Source organism: Ziziphus jujuba, chromosome 5, assembly GCF_031755915.1.
Source record: "Ziziphus jujuba cultivar Dongzao chromosome 5, ASM3175591v1".
Lineage (NCBI taxonomy): Eukaryota > Viridiplantae > Streptophyta > Magnoliopsida > Rosales > Rhamnaceae > Ziziphus > Ziziphus jujuba.
In genome coordinates this window covers 11,640,276-11,658,177 of record NC_083383.1, presented here as the reverse complement: position 1 = coordinate 11,658,177, position 17,902 = coordinate 11,640,276, and the positions used below count along the sequence as shown (strand labels likewise).

Here is a 17,902-nt window from a genome sequence, read left to right as displayed (position 1 = left end):
TATATTTTATTGTGTTTGGATGATTTTTAAAAGAAAAAAATTATGTGTCTCAAAATAATCACAATGTAAAAAATTAATATGGAAGATAAATTTTTAAAAAAATATATCATTTTAAGTTTTTCAGAAAATTAGTTTATGTACTTTATTAAAAGATAATTTTATTTTTAAATTTTAAAATAAAAATTAATTAATTATTTGTAAGTTTAAATATCCTTGTACAAACCAAACATTTTAAAAAATAATTAATGAAAAATTAAATGTTAAAAAACTAATTCCAATAAAACCAATTCTTGAGATAGTTTTCTTAAAAATTTCTGACACTTTCTAAATTTATAATAACTATGGTTGAGTGATATTGATTTTTATTGACCAACACCCAATTCGCGTTGACCTATCATTGACAGGATTTGGATGAAACTCGAATATTGTTGGAGTTTCGCTAAGCTGGGAATTAAATTTTTTGTTCAATATTTTTAACTAATTTTATTTTAAATTTATATTTCAAATTATTTTACATTTTCAAATTTTCTGAAAAAATGAATTTTTTTTTGTTGTATTTGGATAATTTTTTTTTTTAAATTGTAGGTATCAAGAGAAATTAAATCTCCCAATTTAAGAAAATAATGTGGAAAATAAATGTTTCAAGAAATGTATCATTTTAAGTTTCCTTGGAAAATTAATTTTATGTATTTTATTAAAAAAAAATTATCTTCAAATTTTGAAATCCAAATAAATTAATTATTTATAAGTCTTAAATATCTATGTACAAACTAGACATTTTAAAAAATAATTAATAAAAAATAAAATCTTAAGAAAACTTATTTTGGTAAAACTAATTCTTGATAAGTAGTTTTCTTCAAAATTTAGATTTCTAAATTAATAATAGCTATGGTTGTCTGATATTGACTTTTATTGACCAACTCCTAATTCGGGTTGACCTATCATAGACTGGATTTGGATGGAACTCAAAAGTTTGGAAATAAATTTTTTGTTCAATATTTTTAACTAATTTTATTTTAAATTATATTACAAATTATTTTAAATAAAAAGTTTTATTATCCTATCTAGGCCAACTTTTTTTAGCCAACTTTTTTTAGTGCTAACAACGAAAAATAGTACGAATATATATCCAATCCGACAGTCTTAATCCGGTCTAATTATATGGCCATCCAAACGGGTTATAGAACGAAAACACGACGTATGTGTAATGCAAAAGCCCCAGGATATTAACACCATTTGTGGTGACAATAATGTTCACGAAAAAGCAAGGGACTGCATGCAGCTGCCCCATAGGTTCCAGCATTTTGAGGGTTTAGTGACAGCATGCTTGATCTACATTTAGTGCTTAAATTTTCAAGAATTAATTTGGGGCACTTCCTATTTTAATTTTTTCTTTCCAGCAAATCCAACATTTTTTTTTTTTTTGTGCATTAATCCTAAATAACAATAGTGCATCAGATTTATTTAGTAAACAAATCATGGGATAGATATTATCTTTTTTTTTTCTTTTTTTATATCAACATTTTGGATATAAGGCTAACTAGCATATATATTTAAAACAAAAACAAAAATAAAATGAATTAGTATTTTCGGTCATATTTAGCCAATAGAATTGTACCAGTAGATAAATGTCATTATGGCTTGAAAAAGACGCTGCGCATGATAAGAAGACAAACATTCAAAATACTCATATAGTATTCCTCGGTGAAGACAAATATGAGACTACTGCCCTTATTCGCATTTTACACTATCTATTGCAAGATTAACGAAAATGTAAACATTTATATATAATATAATATTATTCCATATTCAAACCATAAAGCTTCTAGCTAAATTGAGGAAGCGGGAAGTGTAATTAGATGCAATGGTACTTTTGACAAATGCAGCCTTCGAGTCAACATTAGCTCCTGAGAAATTTCTTTCATCGTTGGCCGACATTGTGCACTGCGGTTTAAACATGCCAATGCTATCTTAGCAAGAGACGCCACCTCCCCTGCTACTTCATCGTCATGTTTAGGAGCCAAGATGCGCTGGTCCAAAATATCCACAAGAGATACTTCGCCATGCTGTGAGGATGATGAGGAAGGAGTTGATGAAATTGAGGAGATTAGATCCCCTGGATGCTTCCCCATCAGTATTTCCAATGTTACCACCCCAAAGCTATAAACATCGCATTTTTGGTTCACTTCCATGGTATAAGCAAGTTCTGCATGAAAGAAAGTCGTTGTATGGCAGCATTATCGATTATCATAATTCAGTATTGTAAAACAGTTTCGATAAGAAATCTGGCATGCATGGAAGACTAGTATAATTTGATGTCAAGCCAAATAAATCATATAAACAAAAAATTAAAAAAAATCACATGGTTTTGATCATCTGAAGGCTTAAGTACTAATATTTAATAAAGATATGTCAATTATACAATTAATTTCCATTTCAACGTGAAAAGACGAACTTGTATACATCTATATGAGTAATAAAAATATGTTACATTTCCAAACAAATGAGCAAATAAAACATTACCAATAATCCTCAACTCAACAGTTTAGAAACTAATCATATATAAAATATTTAAGGCTGGCGAAAGATTAAAACTCACCTGGAGCAGCATATCCAAAAGTTCCTGCAAATGAAGTCCAGTTCGATGACTCGGTTTTAAGAATCCTGGCCGTCCCAAAATCAGAAATATGAGCTTCATCGTGTTGTTCATTCAGCAGAATATTCTGGCTTGATATATCTCGATGTATTATAGGCGGTGTGCAGTCATGGTGCATGTACGACACCGCGTTAGCCACACCTTTCACGACATTTACCCTTTTTCTCCAGTCAAAAGATCTTACTTTCTCCTCATTGCTCAGTACATCTCGAATACTTCCTCCTTCCAAGAACTCGTAGACCAAAAATGAGTGTCGTGGATGTGAACAGAACCCGTATAGCTTCACAATGTTACGATGTCGTATCTCTGTTAATGCACGAATCTCACTAGTAAAAGCTTTGAGATGAGACATCCCACCATCCACATTTGTGTGTAGCTTCTTCACTGCAACAACCTGACCTGAGCTTAACTCAGCCTTGTAAACAGTCCCACATCCTCCCTCTCCGATGTAGTGTTTGGAATCGAATTCCTCTGTTGCTTGGATGATGTTCTCATACACCATTTTTCCATCGTAGCTCCATATTGCAAATAAATTCTCATTTTGCACTTCAGGTTCAGGTTGATTTTTTGTTTTCCTTACTCTTCTGCGAAGAATGTATAAGAGTGCTAAAATGATGGACAAGATAAATAGGCTACAGAAAATGGGGATCAATACAATCAATATGTTGACTTTGTTGCCTTTTCTTCCGTGGAGATTCTTATTGATCGTTGCACAAGGCTTTAAACTAGCAACATTACCACACAAGCCTCTATTATTTTTGAATGCATCAAAAGGAGCCTCACGAAAAGCCTTGGAATCGGGAATAGGACCCTCCAACTGGTTGTAGGACATATCAACTAACATCAAGCTTGACATTTCATCAAAAGTGGATGGAATGGAACCGGAAAGAGAATTGTGCGAGAGATTCAAAGTTTCTAAACGTTTCATTTCTCCAAGCTGTGGGGGTATCACTCCAGTCAGCAAATTTGAACTTAAATCAAGGATTTGAAGAGAGTTCATCGTAGCTATCTCAAAAGGAACACTTCCTTCAAGTTTGTTATTTTCCAAATTCAACTGTAATAACTTTAAGCACTCTCCAACTTCTTTCGGAACTGGGCCCCTTAGATTGTTTGCTGCAAGTTGCAATTGCTCTAGATCAGTTAGCTTTCCAATACCAGAAGGAATCTCACCATATAGTTGATTACCACTTAGTATAAGTTTGATCAATGACTTCAAGTTTAGCAGTTCCTCTGGAATCTTTCCTGAGAGATGATTCGAGGAGAGATCAAGCGCTTGCAGACGAGTTGCCTCCCCAAGTGCAGGCGATATGGATCCTGAAACTCTGTTGTTGGAGATGTTGAGATAAGTCAAATTTTGGCACTGCCCCCACTTGGGTGAAACCTCACCGTCAAATTTATTACCACTCAAATCAATGTAGATCAAGTGTGGGTATATACCAAAAGCTTCTGTTAAATTCCCTGTCAGTTGGTTTCCACCATCCAACCTGACTCTGCGGAGACTGCTGCAGTTTTTCAAGGTTCTTGGGACAGGCCCCGTAAAGTGGTTGTCATTGGCACCGAAACCCTCAAGTGATCCACTACCGCATATTTGTTGTGGAATTTGGCCAGTGAACTTATTATAAGCCAATTGCAAACTTGTTAAATAAACAAGGTTATTCATTTCTTTTGGAATATTTCCAGAAAGTTGGTTGCTGTGAATTTGAAGAAAACTTAACTTTGTAATGTTTCCAATTTCTCTAGGAATATGTCCAGAAAGCTTATTTAGAAATAGGTAAATACCTATTAAATTTGTTAAGTTTCCTAGAGAAGCAGGAAGTGCACCAGAGAGATTGTTGGCATCGAAGGCAAGAAATACCAGGCTTCTCATCTTTCCAATTTCTTTAGGAATACTCCCAGAAAGTTGGTTTGTTGAACACGCCATATCAGTTAAACTTTCCAAGTTTCCAAGTTCTGGGGGAATATTTCCGGAAAGATAATTATATGAAAGGTCAAGGCGAATTAAATTGGTCAAGTTTCCAATGGAAGCAGGAATTGCACCAGAGAGACTGTTGTGACGAAGGGAAAGAACTTGAAGGTTTCTAATTCCTTCAATTTTCCAGACTTCTGTTGGAATATGCCCAGAAAGATAATTATATGAAAGATCAAGTTGAACTAAATTGGTGAGGTTTCCAATGGAAGCAAGAATTGCACCAGAGAGACGGTTGTTATGAAGGTAAAGAGATTGAAGGTTTCTAATTCCTTCAATTTCTCTAAGAATATAACCAGAAAAATTGTTAGAACCAAGGCTCATAAGGGTTAACTTTCCCAAGTTCCGGACTTCTGTTGGAATATGTCCAGAAAGATAATTATATGAAAGATCAAGCCAACTTAAATTGGTCAAGTTTCCAATGGAAGCAGGAATTGCACCAGAGAGACTGTTGTTACGAAGGGTAAGAGATTGAAGGTTTCTAATTCCTTCAATTTCTCGAGGAATAGGACCAGAAAAATTGTTAGATCCAAGGTCGATAAGGGTTAACTTTCCCAAGTTCCGGACTTCTGTTGGAATATGTCCAGAAAGATGATTCTGATAAAGCCAAAGTGATTCTAAAATGGTCAAGTTTCCTACAGAAGCAGGGATCGGACCTTCTAGCTTGTTAATCTGTAAAGAAATCTCTATCAAAGACTTCATCTTTCCTATTTCGGAAGGAATGGAGCCAGAGAGCTTATTCATAAATAACCTGAGATGGGAGAGACTGGAAAGGTTTGCAAGTTTTGGGGAAAGAAATCCAGTAAGACTGTTGTTTGCCAAGTCAAGATAAACCAGACTGCGAAGATTAAAAAGACTAAGTGGAATCTCTCCATAAAGTTGGTTTGCTTCTAAATCGATGCTAATGAGGTTGGTAAAGAATGAGAAGCTGAGATTTTGAAGCGTACCATTCAAACGAGAGCCCGAAAGATTGAGATGGCTCACACTCCTTGTCGACTCGTCGCAGGAAACTCCAACCCAATTGCATTGGCCGCTGTCTCCAACTCCAACCACCCATGAAGACAGGATTGATTGGCTTTGGTTGTCAAGGCTCTGTTTCCATTTTATAAGAGACTCTGCTTCCTTTCTCTGTTGTTCTGTTGCTGTTTGGTTATTGTTAGCAGCAGCAGCAGCAAAAGGAAGATGGAGTAGACACATGTAAAGTGCTAACATGATCATCAACAATCGTGATGGTCTGTTGAACAGTGGATTACCTAACAAGGAAACCATGGCTTCGATCAACACTAATGGTTGTCTGCAATGGCTGTTCGTTTCTTCCCCGATTCGGAGCTATATGTATTACAAACTATTAATGCTGCGCGTATAATTCACGTAAAATGAAATTTACAATATGGAAGAAGAATTTAACCTTAATTATTAATTCAATCCACCAGTTCTGTCCCCATCAGGATGTCTCATTACCTGTCCCATCATTCATGAAAAATCAGAGCAAACGGAGAGAGAACTGAGAAGGGGTTGGTGCTCCCCAAACTGCAACGTTGAATTTGGATCAAATTAATGGCATACAATGAGTAGGTGTTTATGTAATTCTCAAAAATAATAATAATAAAAAAGTAAATATGCAAAACTAATAAAACAAAAATTTAATTTTTGTTATTGTGATTTTATTAAGAAATAATTGTATTTTAGTACTAAAGTTGATTTAAAATGTTGCAATTGGCACCTTCAATTTATAATTTGTTGCAATTCCATTCAATCAGATTTTTTTTTGCCAACACTCTTTATCAATTTTTTGAGATTTTTTTTTTAAATTTTGTTTTATTTTTAATCTTCACATGGAATTTTGGAGAATCTAAAAAAATAATAAGTAACATTTTTTTTTTTAATCCAACTCCAACAGCATTCTTTATTATTACTTGTTATATTATATTTTTCAATAAATAATTACTCTTTACAATAAAGTAATTTATTTTTTAAAAATTTATAAACTTAATAAATAAATAATATTTTTTATGCATTATAAATATTCAATGTACTTAAATTTATAATATAATTTTTAAAATAAAATTTAATTTATTTTTATAATAAAATTATTAGAATTAATGAAATTTATTAATAATTAATGTTAAAATTTTTATTTTAAAAATAACAAATATTCAAATTTTTAAATTTTTATATCATAATGAATTGAGCCAAGTTAAGCTCAAGTTTTTCATGAACAAACCAAGCCAAACTTGAGCAAGTTTATTCAAAATTTTATGAGCTTGAACATTCAAAATTTTGTAATCTTAAACACTCATAAAATTATATGAGCTCAATTTTAAAATGCTAATATTCCACTCGATTTGGCTCATTTATACCTTCAGACTTGTCTCGTTTATAATTCAACATATTTATTATAAATTTGATTTTTCTATTAATTTTTTTTTTTGGTAAATGACTTTCATTTGTTAAATAATGCATCAGAAAGATTAAAAAATAAAAAGAGAGAAGAAAATTAGGTTACATCAAAGATGATGAATAGAGTTACTTAACATGGACTTCAACCGGTGTGGATGCACAAAGTCGCCGCCTGTAGCTTCCTCCACCAACTTCGCAGTTACTGTGGTCATGGGGCACGGATCTAGTGCTCGCCAGAGTCATTTGCAGACTAGTGTCAAAAGCATAAACGACGCTAGAAAGCTCTTGTAATGGCTTTTAGAGAAGCTACGTAGAGTCTGCTTGGAAGGACTTAAAGAAAATTAGAATCTATGATAAAAAAATGAAAATTAATTAGAGTCCTAGCTACTCGTCCTCAACCTTTGTGTGGTAGTAGCCTGGTAGGGTTTAGACTTTCAATGATAATAAACTTTCCTTTCTGTCGCAAGCAGTCTCAAATTCCGATAAGAGTTCACTCGGAGACACCAAAATTTTATGGGATTTATTATGAGACATTTATTTTTTACCAAAATTTTCATTAATATTTACACATGTTGAAGAAAAATCTAAAATAATGAATCTCAATTGAAAAAATTGAATATGGAGGGTCTAAATTGAAACCAAAATGAAAAATAAGATTCTCAATTGAAAAAATTGTTCATTCAATTAAATATAGAGGCAAACTAGAGAGCCCAAAAGTAGTGTTGGATCCAAGAATTTTTTTTTTTTTTTAAGGGCACCAATAGATAATATCTTCTAAAAAAATAAAATTATAATTACAAACTATAAAACACAAATACAATTATTCATATGATTTATAAAGTAATTAATAAAAAAAATTGATATTTATTTTGGAGGTATTTTCATGTTGACTTTAACTTTTGAAATAGTTTCAATGAAATATATGATAAAACTACGTACAAATTTAATTAATTATAGTATAAAATATATTAAAATAAAGATATTTAAAATTCAGATCAAATTATATGGCTATCCAAAGAAAAAAAATATATGGCTTCTGATTGGTTTGCAAAATGGACTTTAAAATGCTCCACTACCTTCTAATTACGGTCCCTTACACCACCAGCCTGAGCTCGCTCAACTTTTGCTCCATGTTACGTTTTAACTTATTATTTTAAGGAAACAGATAATTCTTTATAAAATCCAAACCAGTTGTTTGTCTTTACAAATCATGATTTTACTTATCCACTTTTTTTTTATAGTAGAAGAAAAAATTATTCGTTCTATAAATGATGATAAGAGATGTTAAATGCAAGTAAGAAGTACCGATAATGTAAGTGTGTGTAAACCACTTTAATAAGCTTCGCAACATAGTCAAACAAACTCTTTTCTTTTTTTTTTTTTTTTTGCTGAAGGCATAGTCAAACAAAATCGTTTTCAAAGTTATACATCCAAGTTATACAAAGTTATACATGCGTAATTTGTTTAGTCTATGGATAGATAGATAGGCAAGGTAAGTAATATTCTTCAATGTTTGGATACATGAAGAATATATATTCTCCGAGGGAAGGTAACCAAATTGAGAATTGATTATTTATACATTAACGAACCTTATAGGATGTAACTAAAAATATGTACATACTCATTTTCACATATAGATATCTTGGATAAAGTTTCTCTGAAACAAAATTTGTTTTTTACAGAATATATAAGTAGGAATTTTTATTTCAACATGCTTAAAAAGGTACACATTATTCCATACAAAAATTTATCCAAGAGTTTTGTATGGGAGAAAAATATATATAAACCTATTCACAAAAACAAAAAAGAAAAATTGTATTTATATATATAAATACATATAAACCTATAATAAAAGAAATAATTTGAAGTAAAATTTTTTAGAGATTCTAAAATATCCAATTGCTTGTACCAATATTTTTTACCTAAGGGAATAAGAAAGTATAAGGAAAAATATCCCACATGAATCAGAAGAAAGAAAACCAATTGGATTTTAGAAATTAAAGTTTTATAATTATCCCACATCGAAAAAGTAAGAGATTTATGGATGGTTTCTCTTATTATATATTGAAGCCTTATTTGCTCATGGAATAGACCTGAACTTCTACATCTTTTTACACTAGAATAATTCTCTCATTTTTAATAATAGTTTTCAACATAGAATAGGCCTTTTGGCCGCTTATTATTTAGTTTTTATTTAGTGTTGGCCCTTAAGCACCTATTATTTAGTTTTAGCTATTTAATTTTATGCTGATCTTTAGGCCCTATTTCGTTGGCTTTAATTTTTATTATTATTAGTATTGTTTTTGTTTATTTTTTTTAGTTGCTTAAAGTTCTTTAATCATTGAGGTATTGAAAGCTTCTTGATTGTTTGTTTTTTGCAATTAAATATAATTGTTTGATTTTATTTTATTTTTACAATTGTTATTATTATTATTATTTTCTCTATTTTCTTCAATCTAGAAGGTGCACGCTTGCACAATCTGAGACTTCTGGTGTTGGATTTTTTCCTAGCATTATTTTTTGGCATCTCCGGTGGGACTCATCAACTAAAAGGCTGAGATGACTTCAAATGATGATAAAGTCATTCGAGATATTTTACTTCAGATGAGTAACAATGTAAAAGAGCATAACAGAAAGATGGCAGCATCATTCGAATTCATACACCAACAGTTACAAGCCCTTCAAGCCACACTAAAAGGCATGTGACCAATTTATGATCAGAATGAGTATCAAGTGCAGGCTTCCAAGGTCGCCTCTCCCTCGATGCTGGCCAATCAGGCCTCATCCATCCCGATGTTAGCTCCACAAGCCGCCTCTACCTTGATGCTGGCCTTCCAAGCTATATCCATCCAGTTGCAAGAACCCCGGGCCTCATTGACACCTACAAGAGTGTAGGCCTCCAAGGCTGCCTTTGCCCCGATGTTGGCTCTCTAGACTACTTCCATCCAGTTGCAGGAACCCCAAGCCTTATTGACACCTACAGGAGTGCTGGCCTTCAAGGCTGCCTTAGCCCTGATATTGGCCCCCCATATTGCATCCATCCAGCTGCAGGATCCACAGGCCGTATCGACGTTTACAGACGTGTTGGCCTCCAAGGCAGCCTCTATCCGGTTGCTGGCCTATCAGGTCGCATCTATTTAAGTTGCAGGGACCCCAGGCTGCACCAACACCTACAGAAGTGCTGACCTCTAAGGCCGCCTTTGCCCCAAAACTATTCCCGAGGCTAGATCCATTCCGATGTAGGCCGCTCAAGTTATATCAACGCCTATTCGAATGCAGGCCTTTAGGGTCCCATCCATCACGGTAGCACTTTCAATCTACCATAGTGCTAGCCCCTCAAGCTGTATCCAAAACGATAGTGACTCCACAGACTGCATCTTCTAGAGTGTAGTCCTTTATGGTTGCATCAACAATGATGAAACACGTTGAAAACGTGGAACAAAAGAGTCAATTGTATGTTTTTCTACTTGCCACAAATCGAATTCAGGTTGAGGGGCAACCGTTTATGTACCAAGACCGTAACTAGAAGCATTGTTGATATGGAATCTCTCAACCATATTAGGCCAGTCCCAACAATCTTAGATGGAGGAATGGGCAATATAACCTTCAGACTAACCGAGACTTTGGATAGCCAAAGATAAAAAAACAATATGAATAGAGCATGGATGTCAGGACCCGTCCAGAATTCTTTCCCCGGAACCCTAGACAAGCCCTGATCCCAGGGAAATACCACCGAACCTTCCAACGGAAAATCCGGCAGCACCTCCCCTAAGGGATTTACTTACCACAAACTACCTGCATTGAAAACACACTTCTATAAACATCCCCTTATTCCTCCCACGATACTACAAATTGATTCCACAAATTTCAACACTTCAAAAGAAACAACAACAGCAACCCAGTGCATAAAAACAACTACACGTCCAATACAGTATACAGAGCATTATACAGATACATGTGGAATTTATAAAACGACAGATAAAGAAGCAGTACAAGTTCGAGAGGAAAAAGGGAAGAAAAACTTCTTGAACCTTCGGCAACGAACTGAGACGTTGGGCTCGCCCCGGACAATCCACGTCTCCAACCTGGACCTAGGGGAACGAAATTTAAGAGTGTGAGATGCTAATCATCTCAGTGAGTGACCCTAACTACTGAACACCTTTAATATAAATAATATACCAAATAAAGGGATTTAATAAATCAATACCGAACAATTAAATAAATAAATAAATAAACATTTGAAGTAATAATTTCTCTCAAAACCCTCACTATTCACTCCGTTGGAAATGTTCCCCTTTTAAAACATTTTCACAAAACCCGATGTACGTACTCCCCGAAAACCAAGGGACCAAATAATTTAATAAACAACAAATAAATAAATAAATAAATAAATAAATACCCCAAATATAAATAAACTGCAATAAATTATAATAAATAATTTTAGAACACCTTGGGGGTTTAAAACATTATTTGCAATTTACACCGACGCACCACACCACATACCGGTGATGCCTTCCGATACCCAGCGTCCCGAGCACCGACTGGCTGGGGGTTAAAGAGAGAAACCTGCAACGGTCACTTCGGCGTCCCGACAGTACCGCTGCTAAAACCATCAACCCGGCCAAGGAGGGGGGCGGCTGCGCACAACAATAACCTTGCTTGCCCACGGTCCAATGGCAACTCACGGGTGAAGTAATAAGCGTGCGCTAAACCACATAATAACCGCGCACTACCACGTGTCCATACACCATACACCAGAACACCAATACTGTATGAGTGCGTCTAAAAATAAACATTAATAACCAACCGTACCGTTTTCCAAAATTACCGTGGGAAGTACATTAAATTACCACATTTACCATCCCACATATTTTTATTTAACAACCCGGTAAGAAACAGCGATAACAACAAACCACAATTTTCTCGAAATACGAAATGCAACCATAAAAATACCGCGGGCATAATTTTATAAAATTTAAACAAATATTTTCGTAAAATATTTAACCCAATTATGCCCGAAAAATATTACTTAAAACCACGTACAAATAATACCGAAACATACTTTGCTCATGCATAATAAATAAATTAAACCACAATAAAACCATAACCAAATTGTACCACATGAGCATAATTTAAATACCAATTAAACATAATTAATTGCCCAAAAATGACATAAAATCCAGACGCAATTAATTACTGAAAATACTTGCTCATGTGTAACAAATACCATTTAATCACAATAAAATAAAAATCGGGAATTTCTAATGACCCCAAAATTTCATTTAGCACCAATGGGTAAATATATATATAAAATAATATTTTTTCCGATTGTATTTAAAATACACCACATGAGCACAATTTACATATATCAATTTAATACCACATAAATACAATTAATTACCCCAAAACTATTTTTAAAGGTGGGTCACTCACCTTGAGCACGCAATTAACCTATGATCCACCACGGGATCAATTCTACGACTCACCGGTGCTCCTAGAACAAAATTCACAGACAGTCAAATAAATTAATATTTTAATCGGATAAATAATACCCGGTACTCGGGGGATCAAACACAAACGTTAACCAAAATAGGCGAATGATATACCGAATCGAAGCTTGAGGGACGAGGATTACCAATCCGGTCTCCATCGACCCCAATTCCGCCGGAGGTGGCCGGAAAGTTTCGGCCGGTGTTAAACTTGAGGGATCTTTCAAACGGTGGGGATTTTGGGCAATCTAACCCCGCAAATGGACTCAGAGGGGTCGAAAATAGTGGGATAGAGGTATGGGACGGGCTGGGTTGGTCGAAAACGGCGAGAATCGCCGGAAAAATATAACCGGCCGCCACCGGCTCCGCCGGCCCGATCTGGGCGCGTCAGGCGGCGACAGGTCGGGAAATTTGGTGGCTGAGGTCGTGGCGGGCTGGGCTTCCTTGGTGGCCGGCACGTGAGGACTATGGGTGGCCGGAAAAAGTGCAGCAAGGAAAGAGAGAGGGACGGGCGGTGGGAGAAAAAAAACTGTGCGTGTTTTGTGTTTTCATGCTCGGGGAAGAAGAAGGAAAAAAAAGGAAAAAAGAAAAGAAAAAGAAAAAAAAAAGAAATGGTGTTTTCCCACGTGGGGAAAAGAAAAGAAAAAGAAAAAGAAAAAGAAAAAGAAAAAGAAAAGGGAAAGTAAAACAAATAAATTCAAATTAATTAAATAAAAATATTATTATTTAAAATAATAATAAAAATAATTTGATTTTACACATGGTTGACATGTGGCTTCTCAACATGGTGACACATGGTCACCTTCATTAAGTCACACGTGGCACATCGTTACGCGTTTTAAAAAATAATATTAAAATAATACGGTATTTGAAAAACTTTACAGGTCTATAACTTTCAAACCACATGTCCAAATCGGACATGCCGCTAGTCTACGGACTCGTATCGACAAGCACTTCACAACCATGCATGAGTCAAAGCTCAACCTTGCATGAATAAAAAGTCAACTCCGGCACCCCTTGGACAGTTTGGACCTCAACTTGTTTTGCTCATAACTTTCAAACCATAGCTCCGTTTTCAACGTGCTACCAGTCTCCGAACTCGTGCCAACGTGTACTTCGTAACGGTACCTCAATCAACCTAGAATTCCAATCGGATCAAAAAGTCAACTTTTGACCCATTCGGTCAACGGTCAACCTCGGTCAATGTGCAAAAATTCCGACATGATTCGGGATGGGGTGTTACATGGATCTAGGAACTATTGAAAAAATCATTTTAAAGATGACTGGTTGTGTGACTATGAAGCATGATCCAAAGGGATTCTGGTCCAGACAGAAGACCAACATGATCATGCCGATGGCTATCGTAGGGTACTAATATAGAGAGCTGAGATTGAAAAATTGAAATTTTACATGTTTCATTAAATTATTCTAATTTAATGAAACATGAGGGGCAATGTTTGTACCAATATTTTTGGCCTAAAGTAATAAGGAAGCATAAGGAAAAATATCCCACATGGATTATGAGAAAGAAAACCAATTGGATTTTAAAAATTAAAGTTTTTCCATTATCCCACATTGAAAAAAGTAAGAGATTTGTGTATTATTTTTCTTACTATATATTGAAGCCTTATTTGCTCATGAAATAGACTTGAACTTCTATTACATCTTTTTACACTAGAATAATTTTCTCATTTTTAATTATAATTTTCATTACAGAGCAGACCTTCTGGCAGCTTATTATTTAGTGTTGACCTTTAGGCCACCTATTATTTAGTTTAGCCATTTAATTTTGTGCTGGTCTTTGGGCCCTATTTTGTTGGCTTTAATTTTTATTATTATTAGTATTGTTCTTATTTTTTTTTTAGTTGATTAAAATTCTTTAATCATTAAGGCATTTGAACTTTTTTAATTGTTTGTTTTCTGTAATTAAATACCATCATCTGATTTTATTTTATTTTTGCAATTGTTATTATTATTATTTTTTCTATTTTTTTCAATCTAAAACGTAACACGCTCGTACAATCAAAGACGTCTGATGTTAGATTTTTTTCCAGCACCAATTAATTGACTAAGTCATCAATTGGCTTGATTGGTGGTGACATAGCAGGCTTTACGTGCATTAGTCTTCTATAAGTTGTTGCTTGACTTAAAAGGACGAAAAACATCGACTTGCATTATCGAACAACCCATGGGCCCCAGGATCCCCTAACATTTTGATTTTTTTTTTATGTAAATATATTTGTATAATTGAATGTAAATCTAAATGTGGCCCCCCTAAGAAATTTGTCAATTTATTTTCAATATTTGTATTGAATGCGAATTATATTTCAATTTCTAAATTTGCCTTATTAATTTATAAATTCATAAATACTAGATGTTATCTATTTAGCCTAATCCTAATTAATCTAAACTTGCATATAAAACAAAAAAATTAAACCTTCTTTCATCCATCATAATACACAAATATTCAATAATATTTTACATGGTCAATTACGAAACGAAAACATATTGGGATGGTTCTCAAGGAGACTATGTAAATTTTTTTTATTTTTAATATCGATTAATAATTCATAAGTCTAATCATATATTCTTTAGACGTATATACATTAATTTGTTTTTCTTTCGTTTTTTTCATTTTATTTCTTTTTGTTTTTTAGTATCCAATAAACATATAGAGATTGATAGAAGATGTTAATTCTTTATTGTTTTCTCGTTAATTTTATATATTAAAAGGAAAAATGGTAAAATGTATAATATTAATTCAACTATAGATTAGTTTCATGATTTGAAAAAAATAGAGTTCTATTTTGATTTAAAAAAAAATTGACTTATGGATAATTTTTTTAAATTATATATGTATGATAAAATTGAAATTTTTCTATAGAATTACTTAATATATATGTATATATATATATTTTTATTTTTATTAATAATTTAAATATATATATATATATATATATCTTTTTGTTTTAGAAGTTATGTAACTTTCCACCAGTCCTTGACAACTCTAATTCCATCCGACGACTAGCTTGGTCAAACTGATGTTTATATGTCTTTCTCTATCACAAGGATGAATCCTCTACTGATCAGGGTCACATACGTTAACGGTCGACCGCATCTGCCTCTTTGATAGCAATATGGCGTTCCTTCTACGCCCATTATGTCCTTTTTTTCATGGTACCGTTTTCTGCACTTCTTTTTAGTTTTTAAAATTTCTCTATACATTTATGCCTGTATGAGATTATTCCACCACTATAATAAAAACTTTTGACCACTAATAGTCCAAAAAATAGATGAGTTCACAGAACAAAAGCTAGCCTTATCATAACTATTTCAGATACTAACCATATTTTAGGTTGTCCTGGTTTTTCCAATCCTATTTTCTGGTCCACACATATATTGCGTATTGCAATTTCCATATTTATCCTTGCTTTTGTTTTTTTGTTTTTTATTTTTTTATTTTTTTATTTTTTATATTATTATGAATATATGTATTTTTTTTATCCCAAGTTCTCCAAAGGGGTGATACAAAAGCAACAGGACCTGACTGTATCCCTGGTAATTTTCTCATGCGGGCATATTTCAACGTGTATTCTTAAAAGGATACTGCATTGCCTCCCCAAAAAAATAATAATAATAATAATAATAAAATAAAATAAAATAAAAAATAAAAAAATCGTCAAGACTTCATGGGAGAAAAATTATATACATGTATTTAAAATTTGCAATTAATTGACTAAGTCATCAATTGGCATGATTGATGGTGACCTAACAGGCTCTACATATACACTCGTCTTCTATAAGTCGTTGCTTGACTTAAAAGACGAATAATATCGAGTAGCCAGGTCAAACCGATGCTTATACGTCTTTCTCGGGATGAATCCTCAGTCTTTACTGAATCAGGGCCACATGCATTAACGTTTGAACTCATCTGCATTTTTGAGAGCGGTGTGGCGTTCCTGCCACGCCCATTTTGCCTTTTCTTTCACGATACCATTCTCTACACTCTTCTTTTTGACTTTTAGATCACCTTAAAAATTTTCTATACCTTTGTGCCTGTATGAGATTATATCACCACTATAATAAAAACCTTTAACCACTAATAAATTCAAAAATAGATGAGTTCATTGACTAAAAGCCCATTAAAATCTTTATAAATAGCTTTGCCATAACCATTTCAAATATTTACCATATTTTAGGTTGTCTTGTTTTTTGCAATCCTATTTTTTGGTCTACATATGTTGCATATTGCAATGCCACATTTATCCTTCCTTTTAAAAAAAAAAAATTATTTATATTATTATTATTATTTATCCCAAGTTCTCCAAAGGGGTGGTACAAAACCACCAGGGCCTGACGAAATTCCTGGAAACAATATTCATAATTGAGAAACGGATTGCAGTTGCCCAATAGACACTCTAAACTTCTTAGTCAGCTCATTAATTTCTGCAGTTAAAAGTAGTTTCGATACAGCTTTCCTGACCTATACATCTTTCTTGGAAAATATTTAATAGTCAACGTTCAATAATTAATATTGTGTATACTCTATGCTTTTATTTTTTATTTTTTTCTCGTGAAATATAAAATTTCTATTAATCTTTATGCATCAAACGGAATTACCAATGCAATAGATTTATTTATTTAATGGTATTCACTACTATATGATTGATTTTATATATAAAGTAAGAAAAATTTTATCAGATTTTCATTCTTGGATTTCAACAAGGCATCCCTTGCAAGGAATTCAATTTTTATATGTACATGCTCGATACTCAAGTTGGCTTTCAAAGTTGATCATTGTCAAGTGAATTTTGAGTCGTCTTAAACCTTTTCAATTTGAATCATCTAAAAAATAAGGAACTTCTACTTAGAAAGGAATGAAGGATCTACTCGTGACTAATATAGTTTAGCCTCTATTCTCGTCTTGTACGAATCATTACTTTATGCTCACTTTTTATTTTTAGGTAATGAACTCTATGCTTTCACTTTGTTTAGCCTCATAAATAATTATATCAGACATTTTATTCTGTGCAACAATTTTATGTGATTTTCTGATTATACTCTGTTTTGTAAACATAAATAATGTTGCCTATAATATCCAATTTAAAAATTCCATCTATCTCTCTGTATTGAATTGTCCATTCAAAAGGCAATCTTAGCTAAGGCAATATATAGCTTAAATATAGCTTGTTGTTCTATGTACACATCTTTTTCAGAAATATTGAAGTGTCAATTTTCAAAACTAATTTGATGCATGTTACATTTTAAATTTTTCAGTTGAAAAAACAAAAAAACAGATACTATTGTTTCAGTTGATAAATATTTTTAGCTATATATGAAACAAGTCTCAAAACAACTAAGCCCTTAATGGAAATATTGCACAATATAACT

The 17,902-nt window shown here is 33.1% G+C and overlaps 1 protein-coding gene across 1 annotated transcript; it reads right to left on the bottom strand.

Moving 5' to 3' along the window:
* Window positions 1–1,762: 1,762 nt before the first annotated feature.
* LOC132803707 (probable leucine-rich repeat receptor-like protein kinase At1g35710) lies at window positions 1,763–5,962 on the bottom strand. Its single transcript, XM_060817070.1, has 2 exons — window positions 2,600–5,962; window positions 1,763–2,206 (listed from the first exon to the last, which is right to left on the bottom strand). The coding sequence occupies exons 1-2, from the start codon at window positions 5,889–5,891 to the stop codon at window positions 1,830–1,832; spliced, it is 3,669 nt and encodes a 1,222-aa protein (XP_060673053.1). The 5' UTR covers window positions 5,892–5,962; the 3' UTR covers window positions 1,763–1,829.
* Window positions 5,963–17,902: the final 11,940 nt, after the last annotated feature.